Source organism: Vidua chalybeata, chromosome 8, assembly GCF_026979565.1.
Source record: "Vidua chalybeata isolate OUT-0048 chromosome 8, bVidCha1 merged haplotype, whole genome shotgun sequence".
Lineage (NCBI taxonomy): Eukaryota > Metazoa > Chordata > Aves > Passeriformes > Viduidae > Vidua > Vidua chalybeata.
In genome coordinates this window covers 30,265,012-30,284,437 of record NC_071537.1, presented here as the reverse complement: position 1 = coordinate 30,284,437, position 19,426 = coordinate 30,265,012, and the positions used below count along the sequence as shown (strand labels likewise).

The following is a 19,426-nucleotide window of genomic DNA, read 5'->3' as shown; positions in this document are numbered from 1 at the left end:
CTGTCTAGACATTCTGGATGCTGAATGTTTAATAGCCTGGTATAGCATAGTTGGACTATAGCAGTAAAGTGATGAAGGCAGGAAAAACAATAGGCAGAACTTCTGGTTTAACAGGCATAAATGCACTGTGTCTGTAGCTGCTCTGAGCTGGTAGCCTGCAGGAGGCAAGGAAAAAATCATCTTTTTATGTCAAACATGCTCTGTCTAGACAAATAGAGCTTCACCTTTTTTGCATACCCCTTGTCTCCCAGAAGTTGCTAGAAATAACTGTTAGACATCAAAATTTATACAAAAGGCACTCTCCAGCAACTCAAAAATGAGAATCAGTAGTTGGTTTGTTTTGGCTTCCTTTCACACAATATTAATGTATAGACAGTTCTTCCACATATGCTTTTTTCATCGTCTCTCACATATTTTGGAAAATAATCTATCAAGATACATGAAACCTGAATTAAAAAAACACTGACAAAACTAAAGTGCAACCTAAAATTCAGGAACTTCAGCATCTGATCTCTGGAGTACTTAGGACCACGAATTACAGTTAAATGAGCACTGATTGTTGATCAGCTGAATTAAAAAACAAAGTCACCTTTATGATTTTGAGTGGCTTTAATGTTTATGGTTGACCCACTGGGTTCATTAACATAAAACAAGTACTCAAGTTTCACCATCCTTCGTATGCAACAAGTCTTGTAGCTTATGCAAATGCTGGAAGGAAGACATGAATACCTCCCCTCATTTTATTTCCCTGCAGATGAGCTGCATCACAACTGTAAGCACCACTAAATTTCTCTTGTATCAATTAGTTCAGTCATCAATTGGTTCAGCAGATATCAAACATGTGCTTTCAGACCCTTTTTTGTCTAAAGAAAGTTAACTTAAGCAACATGAAACACAAGGATTAAATTGCTGGGTTATAACTTTAGAGGGCTCAAAGCAGATTATGATGTAAGAAAACTGGAGTCAACACAAGGCTCTGAGGTGGTGCTTATTGCAACCATTTCCTTGGACTTCCATTTCATCTTTCCATTGACATTAATTGCATACAAGAAAGACAGTGGATTTGCATTACATTTGGGCATGTGAGAGTCACAAATTACAGATTTAATAAGAGTCATTTAAGGCCTCCTCCTGGAAAGGGAACATCTCTCCCCAGCCCAACCATGCAGACTGGCTCATCACCTGCCTTGGACCTTGACCTTTCTGAATCATGGCAATGCTGTGTGCAGTCAAGTCTGCTTCAGGTAAATAACCACTGGGATTACAGAGCCATCAGACATGGCTTGATGGCCTTTTCTGAAGTCCATGTTAATGCAGTGCTTTTAAATATGGACCAGACCATGCTGAAGAATATTCTGCATAATATATTCTCATTACAATTACAATTGCAACTTGATGCTTTGTAATTTGGGGTCATCTTTTTAAGATATGGTCAGATAAAGAATACTTACATGTAACTGCTGCTGCAACTTAGTAAAACCAAAAAAAAGTTCTGGGAACATAATTTTGATTAAAAGTGAAAAGATGAAAGGGAGGGGGGAAATGGAACACCAAGAGAAGAAGATATATCTTCAGTTACTTTAATTTCTTTTTCCTAATTCAGTCATGTTTACTGTCAGTGGTGCTTTCAGCTACAGAGAACATGCTTTTCTAAGTTTTACCTGCAATTGGGACTTACCTCAGTGAGAAAAACACCTCCCTGGTTTGTACACTAGAGTAGCTGGTGCTTGTATTCAGAGAGTTTATTTACTGAAGACAAATGTTTTCTGTTGGCTGGACTTCAGCCAACTGTGCAAGAAGAACCAATTTCTTCTTCTGCCTTTTCCTGTAGGCACCACAGGAGCAACAGCAAGGATACAAATCAAGGAAGCAGGTCCCAGCACTTCTGGGATGGGAATCTGTGGAAGGTAACTTAGGGAGATGGAGGACGGAGAATTGGATTCCTTTGGTGCCACAAAATCAATAATGAACGTGTAATACATACTTGGTACTAATCAGGGTGTTATTTATACAAATAGCTGGAATTTATGCAAATACTACCATTTATACAAATGGCTGCTGGAATCTTTTTTCAAAGACAAAATAGAGAAGCCACCTTTTCACAGTGGTGCCCAGGGAAAGGGCAAGAGGCAATGAGCACAAGCTGAAATACAGGAAATTCCATTTGAACTTAAGAAAATACTTTTTCCACTATGATAGATTGCACAGAGAGACTCAAGTCTCCAGCCTTGAAGAAATATTTAAAGCTTGGCTGGATGTGGCCCTGAGGAGCCTGCTGTAGGTAGCCCTGCTCTGAGCAGGGAGGGGTCAGACTAGACAATGTTCAGAGGTTCCTTCCAGCCTCAGCTAGTTCATGACTCCAAGACAACCTTCTCATTCAATTAAACGACACAGCAACAACCAAACACAATCTACTGCTCTTAAATCCAAGACGACATGCAAGTCCCTTCTCATCTCCATGCTTATGTAGGTTTGTACCTTTTCAGATTGTCATAATAAGATGTAATGTTCCATTACAGTTCTTGTAGTAAGGGCAGACTTAAATCAACTCCCTTTACAGCGTCAATTTTGAATGTAGCCTGAACAAACGTGACAGACAGACCCTGGAACACTACTAACGAGAACAAGAAATTAATCAAAGAAGCTACTGGCTGAGTAGAAAATTTGTGATGGTTTTAATTGGGATAACAGTGCCAGGAAAAATACAAAAGTACCACTGCTTGATCAGCACAGAATCAGTAACATAATTTGTTTACACCCTGTGCCAGACAACACTATGAAATATAAAGACCTAACCCTTACCGAAGAGATAAATATTGTTAGATAATAGCTTTTACTGAATTGCAGAACACAGCTAACAATTTGTTATCCTTTCCTGATACAGAAACTCAACACGACAGGCAGCTGGAATACAGGAAAGAAACCGGTGTGTCAGTTGTAAGCCAATTGGCATACAATTTGCTGGCAGGAGGAAAAAACTAGCATGGCATAAAAATATTCATCAGACGAGTTTGTTAAAGAGTGCTTACCACGTGATAAGCACTGTTACTGTTTTAGACAAAATTGGCAAATAATTATACTTGGTGAGACAAAGACATGGGGGAAATACTACAATTGCATTAACAAAATGCAAAGGAATTTGGATAGCAGAGTAGTAAATGAGGCTGAGAAAAGATGTTAGAGAAATTTCAAAAAGAAAAAGTAACTATTTTTTTTCCTATGCCATTAAGAGCTTTTCTTTCTACCTCAGCTTCAGAAAGGCCCAACCATCTTTCTGTTAATATTTTTTCTTCCCCAGACAAACATAACAAACATTGTCATATTCCCCATCTAGTACACTTTAATGGTAGCTGAAATCAGCTGTTTCTTACCTCAGCTTTAGACCTTTCCCAAGCCCCAAAGCCTCCCATTTGCTTTTTATTGTGCACGTTGTAGAGCGGCATTGTAAACTATTTCCTTACCATAACCATCACCAGGATAAGCAATAGCAACATCCAAGTCATTTCAGTCCAAAGCTGCTGTTAACAGGAGCCCCTGCTTTTGAAGAGGGCACCATCCCACCACAAATCATAGAGAAGCTAGAGATTCAGAAGGGAGGAACCTTCCTGCACTGCAGCACCAGTACAGCTCTTAATAGATTTAAAAAAAAAAAAAAAAAAAAAAAAAAAAAAAAACAAAAAACAAACATAAGTTTTAAAATAAACATTAAGAAATTTATGTACAGAATAGGAATAAGATTATAGAACTTCCATTCCAAGTACTTCAATGCACTATGTGTGTTCTATGAAGACCTTTAACAACTCCGAAGTCAGAAATCTCTAGCCAGATAGAGTTGTACATTTTCCCTTCTTTTACGTTTCCCTTCTTTTATCTTTGCTACACAATACCCTAGTGATCTCCAGTAAGGATAAGAACTCAACCTACCTCCCAGTTAATTCAAAGAAGAACTGTAAGTTTATTTCAGTGTTGAGTATATCCTGCTCTTTTTATCAGTAACAGTATCTACTCATAAAATGATCTACTTAAACACCTTTCATCCAACACAGATATTCCTCTACAGTATTCTGGAAAACTTTAGTACATCTTAAAACTGAGATAGAAGTCTGACATAGAAGCAATAACTGCCTTCACATGGCTGTTTGTGTTTTCAGGGATTTTCTTTTTGGTGTTACCCATCTGCTAACCTTTAAAAGCCACTAATTGTAAAAACACGGAGATACCAACAGCCAAGCACTTAACATTAGGTAAAAATACACACCAGATAATCCACAAAACTCATGCTCCAGGAGCCCATGTGAGAGAAACCTAAATTTCTACACACTCAGCTATTTTTCTAGCTAATGCTACCTCAGCAGCAGAACATGTCTTACTGACTGGCCTTTTTACAGCTAAGGTGTGAGTGGGGAAAGAAGCATCACTGGAAGCAAAGGTTCATGGGAACGTGATTAATTAATTTTAAGGGTGATTGGTTTCAGGTTTTATGTGTGAGTGACTGACAGGAAAAAGGAGCATTGTAGCTGGGAGCAGTCTAAGGTAAGGTAGGGCCTTTCAGGAGGACTGTCAGCAGTGCTGAGGCTGTTCAGGGTCTTAGTAAGCTCAATCTCTTTTGGTGTTTTGCTCTGTAGGTGGATCCCCTCAACTAAATAAGAAATTGTTCTCAATTCTTCTTCTGTCTTCTGGGCATTACAGTGTTGTGGGAGAGCTGTTATGGGCTGATGGATATGCCTAAAGCTCAGCCAGATTCTTGAGAAGTACCAAGCCTCAAGCTGGCATTAGCTGCTGGCATTAGCAGCAAGATGAAAAGCAGGAAAGAAACTTGAGTGGAAATCTAACATTGCTAGAATGGCCACAAAAATGTTACACCACTGCTGCTGTGCATCATTCTTGCTTTTAATGCTGGCACCTGGGTTGAGTGAATAGTAGAAATGGCATCTTCCATCTGTGCCTTGAAGAAACTGAGAGCATTTTCCTCCAAACAAATTCAAATAGGTTGTTTTAGATGAAGACATTATCTGATGAGGCCAAAGCAGGGCCATGCAATTTCACCTTAGGAGTTAAGTCCTTAAGTATTCAAGGAAAGGTGGAGACTGAGAACCTTGTTATCTCTATTCCCCCACCCTCTGCATTTTTACCTCTGCAGGATGTAAACCCATCAGCTGGGGGAGGGACTGTTTGGTACCAAGGTGTAGTGCTGGTTTAATGATGCTTTACCCTCAGGCTGCATTTAAACACTGCAGAAAACAGTGGCAGCCATCCCCAGCAGGAGGGAGTCGGCCAACCCCAGGGCAGGGTCAAGGGGTGAGCACATCTCAGCAGAAGCCGCCCCTGCAACTTCATCGGGCTGAGTCGGCCAACTGTGTATTTAAAGCAGATGTGGGGTACCCAGGGGTTCTGTTTGCTGACTCAAGTGTAAGGCAGTAGTTAAGGGTGGCTGGAAATGGGGGCCAGGGGTTGTACGGGGATAGGCTGATATCTTAAGATGTCAACAAACTTCTGAGGAAGAGAATGTATTGAAGGCTATGTTTATTCAAATTGTTCAACCTTTTTGGGTGCTATCTCATTAGCTGGAACAGAAGGAAATGTTGGAATTGGAATATGTTGTATTCATCTGTTCTAGGCTATAAATTGACTGTGAAATATCACATGGAGGCTCAGTAGTGCTCCTTGCTGTTGTCAGCATTGATGGAGTCGCACTCTGTGAACAACGTTTTCTTTTGCAGATATGGTTGGAGTGATAAACAAATGCAGTAAACTTAAATCTTTCTCCTTTGTGGGCTGTAGCAACAGCCGAGATGGTATTGAAGAAGTCCTGAGGATGATACCTGGACACAGTGGGATGCTCTATTCACCTGCAGTGTAAATATAGCAGTAAATTTGCAGCCGTTTTACAACTGTGAAAGCCAAGACACAGGAAAATATTAGGAGTGGTCAGTTGACAGGCCCAAATGGAGAGTGACTGTAGACAACTGGAGATGCAATAAATCACCATACAGGATGTTAGTGGTAGAGCTGGGGAGCTAATGCCACAAACCACAACTTTTACTCTCTTGCACTTTTGTACCTCCAGGTGTTCAGTGCAGCCTTTGCCATCTGCATTAAATAGCTGTCTTTAAAGAATCATACTTTCCCACTGATTCTATGTCCCATTCAGTGTTCAAGGACTGCCTCACCACTCAAATAATTGTGCTTTCAAGGAGGATGCCTTAAGAAAAGCCCATGGACTCTCTGTAGAAGATAAGACACTTAGAAATCAAGAGTTTGCTTTGTATCAGAAATAACTGATGTTTGATGGAAAATGTGTTTTCTCTTGGCTATGAATTTTAAAGTAACAAAACTCTTAAATCAACCTGTTAAATGTAGATTCTTAATTTTCTGCTGGTGAACGCTGGAAAACATTAAATGTGGCTTTCCAAATTTCCAAGGAATTATGAATTCAGAGGAAACTGATGCTATGTCCTAAGGAAAGGTAAGATAGATCTAGAAGTATATAGGATGTATTTTAGAAATAATTAGTTCAATATTAATTCTGCTTAAGAGTTGTGACACTGACAAGTCATTTTGTCTTTCTCTCTCTATTTTACTTCCTGTAAAATTGAAATAATAATTTCTAAATATGGCATTTAACTGCATGGAGAAGGTGCAATTACTACTAGTACAGGCTGTGCTGCATTTCAGTCTAGAAGTTAGAAAAAGCTCTCAGTAATTATCTTGATTTTGCACCTAACCAATGTGTATTCAGGGAGTAAGAGGTGAGTTTGTCCACAGTCAATTTCCCAAGAGAAGCTCTCCTTTCCTGGGGCTCAGCCTAGAGCTCTTTTGCTTTATTTTTTTGTGGACTTCTACCAGCCTGAAGGTGTCAGCTCTATTTTGTTGTTGCCTATGGGCATCTGGCTCTGAGTGTTGCTCCTGAGCTCCAAGAGGATGATTCCTCTGGTCTTTTCAGAGTAATCTACAAGAAGAGGCTTCCTTAAGCCACTTTTTTTCAGAAGACACATCAATTAACAATATCCCTAATCCTTTAAATCCTGTGAATTTTGGTGCTTTGACTTTCAGTTCAAATATTCCTTAATATTTATCAAACAAATAAGGAGGTGTTGCTTTAAAAGGGGCGTTAATGTATTGGTTTGACGCTTGCAAAGGCTTCTGAAAAAGGAAGAAATCCTACTGGAGTGTGATAGGGCACAGGCTGCTTAAACAGTTAGTGTCTAAGCTATTTTCAGGCCGTGGGCCACAGCACCACGACTTTGTTTTGTTGAATACAGAGGTTCTGAGTTGATTTATAGTCGATTTATCCATATCCTGAGCATTTAGTGCTCTCCCAATTTCTTCACAGAGAAACAGAGAAGGAAGCAGCAAAGAAGAAACGGATAAGTGAAGAGAGGACAAGAAAATAAGTTGCTGGAGGTGGAAAATGTCCAGCAACCTTTGAGTGTCATATGCTGATCCACCTGAACATAGTAATTTTGACTTTCCTAAAGCACCTATGGACTAAAAAAGCTGCTCCAAGATGAATAAGTGAAAGATAGAAAAGCTGAGGTGTGGGTTGCTGGGGAGTCACCATATGTCAAGTCTTTCCCTTGAGCTGTCTCCTCCTGGTCCAGCTCAGTGGTGTCATGGGGAGCAGGACAAAGTCCTGCCCATGTCACCTGGCATCTGGGAACTGACAGCTAATCATGGGAATTGCCACCTAAATATTGATGTTACTTGATCTTACTGATACTTTCAGGTGATTAACAACTATAAAATAGTTTTGCATTGAACAATAGCCTTCAGTGAATTCTAATCTATACTAAAACATAATTCTAGTGTCAGTGCCTTGAAATGAATTTTTGGAACAAATTAAAAATATTTGATTCTTAATAGTTTGGTATTCTGTGATAAATTCACAAGTTGAATCTATTAGAATAATGTAAATTGGCTTTTTTTGGGATATATTTTATGTTTTATTGCACATTAATGCCATTTAATTTTAGAGTTCTAGAATATCTCAAATTTCTCTTTAATTAAACAAGAGGGAATGAATACAAGAATTTTGATATGATTAATATTTATTTAGTCAGTTTTGTAACTTCTCCTTATACCCTTTATGGATAATTGCCCAGTATTTACATAATTTTTCTTCTTTCTGCAAGACTGCAGTACACTTTTGTTGGTTGTAGCATTACCTTGGAACGTGAATGAAGATCTCATTTAGCTCAAATGCACTATGGTTGTGCTTCTGCAGCTTCTAAAGAGCACACCTCCATCCATTCCAGCCTGGGATGCCAGGCATCTGTAGGTTCCAGTATAAATTTATGTCTTGTGAGTTATTCTAATCCTGTGAACAAACTTGTCATGGTGAATGATGAATTGATTTCTTTTTTTGTTTGTTTGTTTGTTTTCTGTTAATTAACTTCTCTTGTACCAGAAGTTATTTGTTCCACTAAAATATACAGGAATGTGGGAAGTTGGCAATCTTGATTTATGGCTTTTGCCTCATAATCTATTTTTCAAAAATGCACTATTCAAATTTGCTTTTAGTGCTAGATGAGAGATCATTAACCTGCTCTCTTGAGGGCAAGCATACCAGTGAAGGCAGGCAGAAGTTCAGGAAAGCTACACCTCCAGATAACGTGAAGGAAAAACTCTTCAAATGCAAACATGGCATTACCACAGCATGACTACGGGAGCCATGGAAAGAACAACAAACTGATAGCAACTGCTACAGAACGTGGCTGCGTGGCTTCTCAAGTGCTGCAGCCCAGCTCTCAGCTGAAGCCCCTGTGAGTCTCTGAGCTGACTTCTTGGATATGCACTGTTTGCTGGCATTCAGCAGAATTCAAGAGTGTCTTCTAGGGCTGAAGTGTTCTGTCTCTAAAAGCCTCTGAGGGATTAAACTGACATTATATTCCCAGGGAGTTCTGTAGTCTTCGCAGTAGGGAAAGGTGCATGAATTGGATGGGTGTCTTTGTTGAACTCCCTAGCAAACTGACTTTAGGGGAGAAGGTGCTGCAGATGGCAGACCTGGTCCTGGCTCTCCCAAACCCTGGAGGGCTGGGACATCAGCGTGCTGGTGCCTGGCTCTTGGGATACCCTTGCTAGCCTGGGCTCTCACAGAATCATAGAACGGGTCAGGCTTGAAGGGCTCTCACAGAATCACAGAATGGGTCAGGCTCGAAAGGACCACAGAGGAGCACCTGGTCCAACCTCCCTGCTTAGCAGGGTTGTCCTAGACAACATGGCACAGGGTTACGTCCAGACAGTTCTAGAGTATCTCCAGCGAGGCAGACTGCACCCTCTCTGGACAATCTGTTCCAGTCTCATTCGCATGGTGAAGAAGTTATTTCTCTTCTGGTGGAACTTCCAGTGCATCACAGCAACACCTTGCCTGATGCTTCGTGTCCTATTGCCTGGTGCCGCCAGGAAGAGCCTGGTTCCCTCTTCCTGGTACCCGCCTTCACACATTTGTATACACTGATGAGCTCTCAGAGTAGTGCGCCTTAAGCAGGGTGTGGGCGAGCCCGCGGAGGACGGACAGCCGCTTCTTCCACCGAGGGGAAGTACCCCAGAGAGGCTGTGCCCGAGCTCCCGCCGTGGCACCGGAGGCAGGGAGCGGGTCCCCGCCAGTGTCAGATCACCGCTGGGCTGCTCTCGAGGGGCGCCGGGGTGGCAGGTGAGGACCGTGCTGCCCCGGCCGGGGCTGGGTAGGGGGCGACGGGACGAGCCCCCGCGAGGTCCGGGTGCCACCCCAGCGGCCGCGGACTCTTTGCCGCGCTGCGGCCACTAGCCCCGCGCTGCCTGGCGGAGGGAGACGTCGCGCGGCGTCGGTCTCCATGGCAGTGGGGCTGCGTGGGCGGAGTGGTCGGGGCCGCAGCGCGGCGGGCGGGCGCGCGCGGGAGAGAGGGAGGGAGGAGGTGAGGGAGGGAGCGCGCACCCCCGGCCCGCCCCCGCCCCTCGCTCGGTGTTTGTGTCGGGCTGTGGCGGCGGCGGCGCGGCCGAGGGGCTCCCACCCTCCCGCCGCTGTGAGCCCGAGAGCCCCGCGCCCGTCCCCGCCCCGCGCCCGCCATGCGCGGCCCCTAGAGCAGCGGGCTCGGCGGCTGGTGCGGTGCCTGCGCGGCGGCGGCCATGGCGGTGGAGACGCGGCCGGAGCTGGTGGGGAAGCGGTTCCTGTGCCTCGGCGGCGAGGAACCGCCGGAGAGCGGGCGCTGGCGGGCTGGGGTCATCCGCGCCGTATCCCAGCGGGACTCACACAGCCCCGACCTGGCGGTAAGAGCCGCGGCTCGGGCCGGGCCGGGGGCTGCGGCTGGGGGCGGCGGGCCCGGCGTGACACAGCCCCGCGCCCGGCCGGGCGCAGTGACGTGGAGCCGAGGGTCACGGCTGGCGCCAGGTGCGGTTCCTCGCGGCGTGCGCGGCCGCTCCGTGCCCCGGCCGTGCGGCCGCGGTGGGAGAGGGCCGGTGCCTGGCCTGGCCGCCGGGGGACAATCGGGCTGCCCCTGGAGCAGCGGGGGAGAATGCGGCTGATCCAGGGGAATGCAGGAACTGCCGCCGCGTAGCACTGTCCGACTGGGTCCAACGCGCTGGTGAACGTTGTTATTAAAAGAATGTCATTGTTTCCCTTTCTTTCATGCCCGCTGTCACTGTTTTCCTAAGGGGTGTAGGAATGTGCGTGTAGGTTAGCGAAGGAGCCAGGGTATGTGCTCTGTTGTGCTCAGGCACACTCGCTGTGGGGGGGAAACACGACCAGGATTTCCTTGGGTTGGTGTTCTGAATGCATAATCTGTAAAATGGAGTTTTATTGTGCTCCCCGGACTTCGTCGTTATATTGTTCGTGAATTCCGCAGTCACAGGAGTGCTGTGTTACCTCTGTGGTTGTCTCCTGCCGTGTTTTTATGTCATTTAGTGCTTCTGAAAGCACATTTAAAAATATCACGACTATGTAAATGGGCATTACGTAGGCTGAAAAAAGGAATCACCGGACTGCGCTGGGCAATCCATATTGCTGCTGGCAAGGGGGAGGCGTTCACAGCCCGACACTGATCGGGGTGGAATGTTGCCTTTTTTACGAACTCATCAGGCAAACAATCGCCTGGTCTTAGAGATTATCGATTGCTTAGTTCGAGAAGTGTGAATCACAGAATTAAGAGCTCTTGTTTTCGTTCGTCCTAGACTTCAAGCTTTGTTTCAAAAACAGAAAGTGGACTTGAGATGCTACTTCTACTTTTTTCTATATTCTGGATTAGTTTTCTTGTGGTGTTTGGGTTTTTTTTTGTTTGTTTGTTTGTGTTTTTTTTTTGTTGTGTTTTTTTTTTTTTTTTTTTTTGCATGCTGTTCTGGATTTTTTCCCGTTCTCCAGCTACAATTCAAGGAGCCCTTGAATTCAAGTTCATAATTCAAGTGAATCGTCTAGAACACTGTATTTTTAGAACCTATTTTGGATGATATTCTTGCAGGGTAGTCTCTAGAATCTGTATACAGTTATGGAAACACTGAGTAAGGTTTAAGGAGGTATTTACTAACATTTACAAGTCAGAGCCACAATTTGTAAACTCTAGGGGCAGAGCTGACATAAAGAGAGAAAAGCATTTCAGAGACTGTGTCTGTTTTGTTAAATGAAAGATGCATGCTGCCGATTGTAAAAACTTGCTCCTCTTCTTTACTTTGGTGTCTGTTTTTCTCTTCAGATACTCTTTTGTTACAATTCTTGGTAATTTAAGGAAGAACTGTCACGTTACAGTTGTTTTTTGAGGCAGGATGACTAAGGGTATGCTTATGTGTTGTAGTGAAGCACCATTTGCATAGATCCAAACTACCTGAGAAGCAGGACGGATGCTGCTCCAGCTGCACTTCAGCCTGGGTGCAGTGCAGTGCTAACGTGGCCATATTCCTTCTGGTGTTCAAGATAGCTGCACAGCACTGCATTATGCTATGTAGATACACTCCTAGTCACCTACGAGTGCTGGAAGCCTGGGAAGGTTTTGAAAATAATTTCTAGGTCTAAAGAGATGCAGTAGTACTTAGCTACTGGAACATCATTGCCCTCTTTAAAGTGCAGCATTTGGGGTTTGTGTTACGTGTTCTCTGACCCCAAAGCACAAAAAAGTGGATAGAGGAAAAAATGATGAGGTTTCTTTAAGCAACAGGTAGTTTCTGCAGGTTAGACTCTCCTTCTGCATTTATAATGAACATTAACTTCTTGTTAGTCGATATTTGCTAAAGTGATTATCCTCTTCCCCTGCCCCCAGCAAAGGACAAGGACATTTTTCTGTTAGCCCTGTTCTCTGTGTGCTATCCCAGCTGGAGTAACTACTGCTCTTATCCTTCCATGGCTTTTGTTTTGAGGTGGCCATCCCTGTAAATAGCTCCAGACCCTTCTGCTTCCCGTCACTGGAGTGAAGCAGTAATTCTTGTTGACAGTTTCATTGCTGCCCACAGGGTGCAATATAAAAATGTTGAAATTGACTTTTTGTCCATTTCGTGTTTTCCTGGTCCCACGTAAGTGGGGTGGATGAATGAGAAATGCAGAAGCTGCCCCGAACCACAGGACAGGAGGAGGGCAGCAGTGGGCATTTTCAATGTGAATTGCAACTGGCTGGAACTGAGTTACCTCCTAATCCTGGCTTCAGAAGGAAGTGCTGTTTGCATTGACTTTGTGTCTTTTCTTCCGGAGTAAGTGTGAACCCCCCAGTCAATTTCAACCAGTTCAAGAACAGGGAGAGATTTGAGAAAAAACTGCCTTCCCCTTGTCTGTGAAAGCTGACATCTGAGAACCCTGTCCCCAAAAAAACCATAAAAGCAAGGAGGTCATGGCATTTGGTGTTGTCCTGGAAGTGAAGAGGCCAGCCAGCATGCACCCAGCCTCCAAGCAGCTGCAGCATGTGATGTCTGTCTTAGCACCATTCACAGATAGGTGATGGAACTGATGGAATGAGAAGGTGGGTTTAAGGGCATGACAAAGAGCTGAGCATTAACGAAAGTGTGAGAGCGAGCCTCAGTGTGTGCCTATGGGAATATATGGACAAATGGGGAATTTTATGGGGTGCAGGAGCTCAAGGAGACATGGGCAACTGATGTAATTAATGTTAAGTGGCCACAGGGCTTATAGGAGAAAATCCAGAGGAAACTGAGCTTCATTAGTTCTGCTGTAAATAGAACTACTCATTAAATCAGGCTTTCCAGACCTGAAGGCTGGACTAGCTGCTCTCCACCTTTGAGCAGGGAAATCAAAAGGCCAGTTTTTGTATGCTGCTAAATTTGTTTCATGATTGTATTTCTATAGCTAAATTAATTATTATTTTCATTGTTAAAATTATTGTCCTGGTAGGAAAACATAGGAAAGAGCTCAGTTGTCTAGTATTTTCCTCCTGCTAGGTCTCCCCTACTCCATTAGTGTACTAAATAAGGTAAAAAGTATATTAAATAACTCCTACCTTATACTTTTCATGACTGCAATACAGCTGATATGTAAGATCTTTTTTATAATGTATTTCTTTACAAAGAGAACACTATCAAAGTATCTTTTCTCCCACTGCTTTATAGAAATTTTGCCTTCCTCAGCTTTCCTATTAATTCACCACTAGTGGGGAATATGGTGAGAACAGCTGGCACTGGTTGTGAATGCTGTTGGTCTTCTGGAATATGAATGCTCTTGCCATTACATGAGACCCTCCATGCCAGGATTTGGAAGCTGTGCCTCTTTCTTTGTCATCCTGTAATGTTTACAGATGTTGTCAACACCTGCCACACAGGTATAATGTGTGCAATGTAGAAAATCTAATCCAGGAGTTTTCTTGCTGGTTTTCATGGTCTGAGCTTTATAAGTTAGACCTTTTGATCTTTCTTTCTTGGACATTGTTGCTGCTTGCAAAGCATTTGTTTAAAAATCAAAGCAAGGACAGAGGTGTGATACATGTGTTTGTGTGTATATGTGTGTGTGTGTTTCATAGCCATTGAGAGAATTCGTAATTATTTTTCAGCTTCACACCAAGTGTTGTTAGAGGAAACTGGGAGCTGTAGTTTTCCTTCCTTTTAACTGCCTGGAAAAGCCTGTGTGCTGCTCTGATTACAGTGATAACTCTGGGCAAATAAAGAAATGGCCAGGAGGAAAGAGGTGGAGTTAATGCCATATGATCTCCCTGGTCTTTACTGTCCCATAAGGATTGCTTTCTGGGCCATAGGTTGCAAACCTTTGATGTGGTGATGAAAGAGAAAATGGAAGTAAACATTTAAACATACAATGTACAACTCTTAATAAAGAAATCTCATTAATTTAAAAATAATGAAATCTCAGTAATTTGTAAGTTTGTGTTTATTGATGCATGATTTTTTCTGCCATGATGCACATGGTTTGAAAGACAGCATAAAAATTGAGTTGGTAGTCTTTAATGCATTATGATAGTCAGACTAACATGTAATAATTGTGCATAGGGAAATATATTGTGGCAATAAATCACCATATCAGATACTCTTCATAAAAGCCTAAATATTAATGATAGTTTGAAGCAACTGTGTGATTTTTATTTACAATGAAGTCAGTAAACAATACACTAATGCTTTTGGCAAATTGTAGGTTTTTGGTATCTCATATTTGGTTATTTACAAACAGGGAATTGTTAAAAATTCAGTAAAACTGGTAAAACCATTTGAAGAGAATATCAGCAGATTGTGTATCTGTTTTAAGTGAATTTTCCACCTTAAAAGTAAAGTGGAAGTTCGCAAAATGTAATGAAAATATGTTACAGTTAGTATGAAAATAATTTTAAATAATTTTGGATAATTGGAAAATAAAATATATTCTAGACAAATACTCCATACACTGATTAGTTTCTCACTAAATGATGAATTTGAATTTGCCTTCATTGTGGGTGGAGCTACTCTTACCTAGTCTTTTTACATACTGTAATTGTTTTCATCTTCCTGCTTCTGCATTCCTAAAGTTTCTGAATGGGATCTGTCTTTGTCATAGAGGCACCGAATTGCACTTGTATAGGTTACACTGGGTTTCTGCCATATATTGATTTTTAGTGCAGTGTATTGCATGTTGTCCGCTGTCCTCCTTTTGCTAAGATAGTATTATAATGAGAAAGTACATGTGCTAATTTTTTGAACAAATTTGAGCTGGTCTGTTAAAAATGAAATTTCTTTTTTCATTCTTTACTATTGAAGTACGTGCTCTGCAGCTTTGACTTGTTTGTCTTGACATAAACTGAAAGACACAGAAAAATCTTAATATAATTATTGTAGAAAGTAAATAAATATGTTTCAAACTCATTGTGTACAGCTTGTTGGTGGTTAGTGGAATTTAAAAATTCTGTATGTTTCTGTACTAGCATCTGGATTAAAGATGAAGAGCAAGTTGTTGGTGAGGATCCTGTCACTTTATTTACTTCAGCTATTGGAGATGACACTAAAGACATGCCAAAGTTTATCACATCACTGCCGCCTCTGAATGAAGGAATGTTGTTGTAGGATGTGTTTTGAATCTAGTTTGAAAGGAGTGGGAGAAGCTCAAAATGCAACAGGGATTTAGGCCATTTTCAGTTGTTTCTGCTATTCTGTATCAGTGTTGATACCAACAAGAGTCTTGTAAGTTTGGTGTGTGTCAGCTGGGCAGTCTTTCATTGGCTAAGCTGTAAAGAAAACTTCCTATTTCCTTTTGTGTTTCTAGTAAGGTTGAGCTTGTCATCCTGTGTCTGTGAATGTCGCCTCATCTGTATTCCAGAGAGAGTTCAGGAAGGAGTATCTCTTTCATAGTAATTGGACAAAAAGATCAAACAGAGGAGTAGTCCTATGAAATTGACTGCAAGGATTCAGTGCTTTATACTCTGCCCTTCCCTCTTCACTTCTCTTGCTAAAAGAAACCTGAGTATGATGTAGATCAATAAGTAAATGTACCTGCAGTGATGGATTTTGAGTAAAGTTTGTTTTAATGTCAAGATTGCAAAAAGAGTTCAGGTGTCCTGAGCCAGGGAGGAACCATTTAATTTGTTGCCTAGTTGCAAAGTAAGCAACAGTGAACAAAGTATGGAAAAAGAAAGGTTTTATCCTGTAGTTAAATCTTTCAGGAAGCTCTTAGGAAGAGATAGAAGATATTTTCTTAATTAAAAAAAAATTGCATTTGTCTTCTATATATTTTGCATATAAATAGTGTGTTATCCCACATTTGCGTTACCTCAGATTTTTCTTCTTTTGGAACTTCATGTGAATCTTTGGAGCTGTCTGAAAGCATGGCATAGCCATCATAAAGAGTTGTGAAAAATGAGCAACTGTTTTACAGGAAGCCATTCTTCTTGTGCACCTTGCAGGATCTCTGAACTTGCTTGAGAACAGCAGAACTGATATTTAATATCAAATGGAATGAATTTAAAAAGTAGTCCTTGTGAAATTTGGCCAAAAATCAGTTCACCCTTCTTCTGATCCTACTATCAGTGAACTGTAGAGATGCTTAGTTCCATCAGGGATCTTGAATCTCTACTGGGATTAGGCTTGACTTTCCCATTCAGTTGGACTTGGTAAACTGCTGCTTTTGCTGACAAAAAGTAAGTACAGATCATCGGAGAAGTTCAGCTGAAGTTTGCAGCGAGTGTTTGTGTCGGAAGAGACACCTCTGTGACTTACTGCCCACTGCTGTGCTCGGGGCATTGACATCCCATGTTGCTTCAGGGAGGGTTTCCCTCCTCACCCTGCTAGGTAGGGACTGAGACCTACTCTGCTTGTAACCAGCCTGTTCTTGGAAACTGGTGGAGAATTCTAAGCTAAACTAATGCTGTATTGCTTCATTATATTGATTCCTACAGAAAGTTACTATTGTTAGTTGATGTTATACCTGTGCACCACTAATTTTCAGTGTTATAAGACAGAATGAGAGCAGGGGATCTAGAGGAGCATCAAGGATTTTGCTGTGTTTTGCTTTCAAGTAATTTGCTTTAAAATATTATTATTTTACTTAAAACAGCTGTTGCTATGTTTCAGAATTAAGTGGAATGAAGCAACTTGATTTGCTCCTGAGGAAGTTACTTCCATGTACATGAAGCAACTGGCTTTGAGCTAATTTGTGTACTCTATTCAGAGCTTTACAGGCACAGAAGATGCAGGATGAGCATTTTAAGCATCTAGCTTGATCCTCCAGTGGCAATGTTTTTAGAAGTTTTGAAGACTGTGGTTCCACAGACATTTCTCTTGGTGGCACTGCTGGCTTAATTTTTTTTTTAACCCTGAACAGTTTCCTCATCCCTCACCATATGGTACTTCAAGCAGTTGTACTGAGGCTGGAAGAGGTGGTATGGGATCAGTCCGAGGGTTAGGAGCAGCTTAAGGTGGAACTGTATCCAGGGGAAATGTCTCTGGACCATGGCCTGAATGAAGTTGAAAACTGACTTAAATATCTTCGAGGGCTGTGTGAAGTAACTAGCAGATGTGTTCAGTTGTATCAATGATACTTATTCACATAGTATGAGTAATTTCTTCTTTCAACTGAATAAAGAAATAAATGTTCACAATAGCCCATGACATGATCGTTTCATGTCTGCTGATGCAAGACTTACTTACAAAAGCAAGTTTTGGAAGAATAGATGTGAAACTAAATGCTCTAAGGGAAACCTAAGCATCTATATCTATGTTAAAATGCATAAACCTCTGATGACTCACTAAAGTGTTGCCTATAATACTTCTGCATCAAGGAAGATTTTTTTTTGAGTGTTCTGAACAGCATTATAGCTGATGCAGATGATGAAATGATTGCAGTGAGGCTTCGCTGCAGGTAACTCAAGTATACACCACTGACTTATTATTTGGGTTGGCTCACCATGGTTTTAGTTTTTGGCTAAGGGAGCAGGGCTCTTCAAATGATGGTTTAAAATCTGAATTTTGATTGCTCTGTGAAAAAGAGAGCACTTGCTGAGTCATTGCCAGGTGGTCCAACTCAAATCTCTTCACTCCTGTATGTCTGGTGAGGAGGGATTGTAAAAGCTGTATTTTGGAGGAGTGTTGGCAAGGACAGTTCATTTTGAAACATTCCTCCAGCTGATTTCCTGTTTGTTTGTTTGTTTTTTTTTTTTTTGTTTTTTTTTTTTTTTTTTTTTTTTTTTTCTTTTCTTTCTTTTTGTTTTTCTTGGCTTCTCTTCTTTTCTGAAACATGGAATGTAAATTTACTACCTTTCAAAAACAAACAAAGCAGCCCAAAAGCCAAAGTCGAGCAGACAAAGAAACTTGTTGGAATAATAATAGAAAATATGTGATCTAAACTGTTCAGTCAGCATAGAAAATCTTGGAAAAGGAAAACCAGGAAATGGTATTGAAGTCTTAGGCTGGAGTTTGTCATTAATCTATACTTTTTCTTGCACCCTAATTCTTCCTACAACATAACTTCAATTTTTCAGCCTTGGTCTTCATCAAAGACAGGAGCAAGTGCATCCAATCAAGACATGGTGCAAGCTTTAGAGGGGAGGTTAATGAGTTTTAGGCTGTAGACTCTTGGTAAGATTTAAAGAGCTAAGAACTAACAATGGTCTAGTTGCCAACATTTTAGTCAAAAGTACAAAAGCTGATATAGTTGAAGGCTGAATGGAATGAGGTACTGTGGCCTTCAGAGCAGTTGTGATGATTTGCTGTCACACCTCTACAAATCTGGCATATGGCTGCACTTCCTCAGTGTTTTGTAATAGGGATTTGGAGCTCAGGTGCTTCATCCAGCAGAGGTCTTTGAGGTTTGCAGCCCTTCCTGGGTTTCTCATAAATGAATTAGTGGGAAATCTTTTTGAATCTCTGTGAACTTCTCAAAATCCTGTCACAAAGAAGGGTCAGGCTTTACCTGTGCATCATACTCAGGATTCCCTTCTGTTGTTTCAGATATGCTTTGGTCCCTGCATTGTGAGGTACAAGTCCACAACCAGCCCTTGTTTGCCATTCATGATTTTTTCATGATTTTTTCATGGCATCAGGATGTTATTAGCTCTGCTCTGTGACTTCCTATTCGTCTCTTGGAGGTTATAAATGTGGCAATTTTCCTTCACTCTTTCTTAACCCAAGAGAAAAGGAGGTATCTCTTCTCTCAGTCCCTACCGACCCTGTCCAAATAAATGTCTCTTTGAACTACATTATTCCAAAGAGTGCAGTTTGTTTGCTTATCTTAAATGGCTCTCCACCAAGATGTGTATCTTCACGTGATTCCCTTTCTGCAGGTTGTTCTGAACAGATTTAATTTAATACTGTCGAGTTAATTTTTTTTTCAGGAAATGAGGTAACATTATAAATGAGTATTAAATTTTAAAAAATTGAAATTGATTTATTCACTAAAGTATATAGTTGATTTTTCCTTTCAGTTTTGGTAATATAATTGTCTATTGCAGGTGCATTTCTGTTTCGTATACCCAGATGTTGGTCAAACCTTGGTGGTAATCTATTTAATAGCAGTTAAGCAGTGAGTAAGGTTTTAAAAAAATGTGGAGGTGAT

The 19,426-nt window shown here is 41.6% G+C and overlaps 1 protein-coding gene across 2 annotated transcripts in view; it reads left to right on the top strand.

Moving 5' to 3' along the window:
- Nucleotides 1-9,894: 9,894 nt before the first annotated feature.
- Nucleotides 9,895-19,426, top strand: part of JMJD1C (jumonji domain containing 1C) — a 158,356-nt gene continuing 148,824 nt past the window's right edge. For both annotated transcript variants that reach the window (XM_053949642.1, XM_053949641.1), the window contains exon 1: nucleotides 9,895-10,245. In XM_053949642.1, coding sequence (XP_053805617.1) covers nucleotides 10,105-10,245 — 141 coding nt within the window. In that variant the 5' untranslated portion in view covers nucleotides 9,895-10,104. The remainder of the gene's footprint in view (nucleotides 10,246-19,426) is intronic.